The 3,911-nt window shown below is 41.8% G+C and overlaps 1 protein-coding gene across 1 annotated transcript; it reads right to left on the reverse strand.

The window, feature by feature from the left end:
• Positions 1–1,065: 1,065 nt before the first annotated feature.
• On the reverse strand, positions 1,066–3,277 carry LOC133054178 (mitochondrial fission regulator 2-like). Its single transcript, XM_061138922.1, has one exon. It carries the CDS (start codon positions 3,006–3,008, stop codon positions 1,950–1,952), a length of 1,059 nt encoding a protein of 352 aa, XP_060994905.1. The 5' UTR covers positions 3,009–3,277; the 3' UTR covers positions 1,066–1,949.
• Between the last annotated feature and the right edge of the window lie 634 nt (positions 3,278–3,911).

Raw genomic sequence — 3,911 nt, forward strand, 5'->3', positions numbered from 1 at the left:
TGATGTACTCTGCATATATGTTAATAAACAGGGTGACAATATACAGCCTTAACATACTCCTTTCCCAATTTGGAACCAGTCCGTTGTTTCACATCCAGTTATAACTGTTGTTTCTTGACCTTTATACGGGTTTCTTAGGAGGCAGTCAGGTGGTCTAGTATTCCCATCTCTTGAAGAATTTCCCACAGTTTGTGGTGATCCATAGTCAAAAGCTTTAACATAGTCAATGAAACAGAAGTAGATGTTTTCCTGAAACTCCCTTTTTCTATGATTCAATGGATGTAGACAAGTTGATCTCTGGTTCCTCTGCCTCTTCTAAATCCTGCTTGTACATCTAGAAGTTCTCAGTTCACATATTGTTAAAGCCTAGCTTGAAAAATTTTGAGCATTACCTTCCTAGCATGTGAAACACATGCAGTTGTGTGGTAATTTGAATATTTTTTAGCATTTTCCCTTCTTTTGGATTGTAATAAAAACTGACCTTTCCAGTTCTGTGGCCACTGCTGAGTTTTCCAAATTTGCTTGCATATTGAGTGCAGCATTTTAACAGCATCAACTTTTAGGATCTGAAATAGCTCAACTGGAATTCCATCACTTCCACTAGCTTTGTTCGTAGCAATGTTTCCTAAGGCCAACTTGACTTCACACTCCAGAATGTTTGGCTCTGGATGGTCATCCTCTTTGGTTGTCTGCCTTGGCAGCAAGTTGCTTTCTTAGCCTTCTTTTTGACCTTAAGAAGTTGGAGGCACAGGAGTCTTTAAAATTTAAAAAGAAATCTCAGTCTTTTTATTACACAGGAGGAGCATTTGCCAGTTCAGTTGGCTTTAAAACTTTGTGGGCTTTCTATGTACCTAACTATTATTTATTCCCTGCATTGAAAGCCACTACTAAAATAGCTTCTAGACAGACCTCACTTTTTGAAGTCACTTCTAGTTTAGAGTTTTACTTTTATATTCTTAAGCTTCCCTTTAGCCCAGTTGAGAAAGTCTATACAAATTTAACATTCTTAATTTTATTTTTGTACTTATGGCTCATTTTATTCATTTTTTTTTCTTCAAGTTCAAAAAGGTGTATTTACTTACAAAGGAACAGAGCACAATAAAGAACAAAGGAAATAAAATGACAGGTGTACATATTTACATAGCAAGTGTAGGCAAAACTTATCAGGAAGATTCTTTAAATACTTCTACAATTGAGCATTTAACAATCAAAATCAGCTTCTAAGAATAATTCTTTATCACCTCAAGTGTTTTGGAGGGTTCAATCTATGATCCAAAGTATGACTCTCTTAGTGAAAAAATTATAAGTTTATATTCTTTGAAAATCTCCAAGTTGTTGGAGGCCAGGTAGACCACATCACTACCAATCTTTAAAAGAGTCAAAGACACTTAAATAAGCAAGTCATAACTGATTTAAGAAATCTTTTTTAAAAACCCAAATGTACCATCATTGGCTGTGTAGTACAATACAGACTTAGTTTACATTACTTTCTTAATCCACTAAATGGTTTCTGTTACCTTATAATGAGGTCTTACCATTCTCAAATGAGAAACATTAAATCATTTACTATTTAGCTCTTAGGAAAATCATTCAAAGTATTTATTCAGCTTTAATAAACTTAACATATGTGGGAAAAAAATGAAAAAGATCCATACACCTGACTATCATCAGTAGCCCGTTAACTGTTGGATCTTATAAAAACCAGACACAGGTCAGCATCCTTCTGACCTTTGCATAACATACCCCAGTGTACAGACTACATTTAAATTCATTAACAGGAGTCACGATCCTTTCACAGGCAGGGAGAGGCTTGTCGGTATACTTCTGCAGGCCTGCCTTGGAGGGGTAGACACAGCCCCTGTTGCTCATGGCTTGGTCTACACCTGCTGGGTTTGTAGGTTCTTCCTTCAGTTCAACATACTTCTGACTTGAGAGACGGGGGTCCAAAATTATAAGCGCACCCTTGAAGTTTCTGGACTAGAAAATGGAGAAGACTCCCAACAATTATCTTCTTTCTCAAAGGAATCTTCTTCTTGGAATGCAAATTTCTGCTTAAGTGCATGGGATATTAGAGACACTGGATCCCAAGGTGAGTCTTCTCTTTTCCTTTTATGAATGGGTCTGCCTCCAGGAGACCTTTCAATAGCACGTAGTTTAACCTTATTCATATCCTTTAGAACATCCAACATGTTTGGAATATCTTCATTTTTCTGGTGTTTTGAAGGATGACTATAATTGGTCTTCCTAGCATCTGGTTGCAGATTTTTCACTTCAGTTGTTGAATTATCTGATGCACAAATATTATTAGATGCTATTTTCTTGAGAGAAGAACATGGAGGCTGCACAGAAGAAATCTGAGGAGGCGGTGGTGGAGGAAGAGAAGAAGGAAGCACTGAACTTGAAAACGAATCTTCTTTGACATTGAGTTGAGTAGCCCCTGATGATGGCTTTTGTCCAAAACCACTAGGCCTGTCATTCAAGTTCAAGAAACCAGCTTTTGTACTGTTCCCCAGTTCTTGCCGTCCCACAATTGTGGCAATCTGAGAGCAAAGAAAAGCTAGCTCATCTTCAAGGGCAGCTATCTTTTTAATTGCAGTTTCACTTTCAGGCCAATCATTTTCTCTTGGTTTGTTATGCCTTAAAGCAGGTGTCAATGGACCTTCAACTAGTTGCAAAGGATGAAAAGATGCAATTTTCTCCTCTTCTTCATTTTTCCACGTAGTATTTCGAAATCTGAGATAACTGGCTTCCTCATCATGTGCCACACACCAAACGTCAGCAAAAGACGGAACTACAGATCCAAAGTTAGCCGGGTCCATAGAGTTCAAGAGCGGAACCAGCTCAAAATTAGGCCTGGGACAAGGTTCTAAAGGAAGAAATTTCCCAATGATACGAACAATACTCCGAGCTGATCCATAGTCTTTGTTTTCCCAAATGTGTAAAACCTGGTTTATGGGAACACCAAAATATTCCAGCATCTCTCGTAAGATACTCAATATGAATGACATTGATGAGGCAAATACAGAAGCAAATTCAAAGAAACATTGTTTCTTGATACCTTCCTCCGAAGCCCAGCCTCCCGGCAACCGCGGGAACTTTAAGCTGCAGTCATTAAGGAACCTCGCGGCGGAATCCGCAGAGGAGGAGGCCAGGCGTGCTCTCGTCCTGATTCAGGAGCGCTTAGAGGTCCACACGTGCCCGCACTCGCGCCCCGGCTTGTCTGCCACGGGCGGAAACACCTCCACTGGCCCAGGAATTGTCCCTGAAGCCCCTCACCCTGGCGGGATAACCGAGATGAAGACTCGGCCTTCCTCCAGTGCGACACTCAGCCTGCGGCTTAGACCTGACCGCTACTTCCGCGTCCCAGGACGAAAATTAAACTCCGCGGGCCTTGACCCAAGCCCGATGTCATTGGACAAACCTTTAGATCGCTGCTTGTGATTGGTTACGGAAGGTTATTTAGACCCACAGAATGTCCTTTTCCCTCAAGAAGGCGGGCCTTCAGCGGGGCAGCCAATGGAAGCTTAGAGTCAACGGGTGGGCGTGGCAGATAGCGCAAAATGGCGACGCATGCTCAGAACGTGTCTCTAGGTTTCCCCGGCGCTGTCAAATACCTGCGTAGGAAGCCTGGCGTTGTGGAATCTTACGGCCTCTGGGCCAGGCTCACGATCCCGAGTTCGTGCCCCGTTCAGATCATCGCAGGGAAAGTGTGTCGTCCTCTACATACAGACCCCTCTCCCAAGTACGCTTGTCGTGGAGTGTCACGATTTATTGTTTAATCATTCGTCCATTCAGCGAACATCTGTTGTTTATGGGACTAGTGAACCAGTGAAGTTGCTCAGTCATGTTCGACTCTTTGCGATCCCATGGACTGTGCCCTACCAGGCTTCTCCATCCGTGGGATTTTCCAG

The sequence above is a fragment of the Dama dama genome, chromosome 4, assembly GCF_033118175.1.
Source record: "Dama dama isolate Ldn47 chromosome 4, ASM3311817v1, whole genome shotgun sequence".
Lineage (NCBI taxonomy): Eukaryota > Metazoa > Chordata > Mammalia > Artiodactyla > Cervidae > Dama > Dama dama.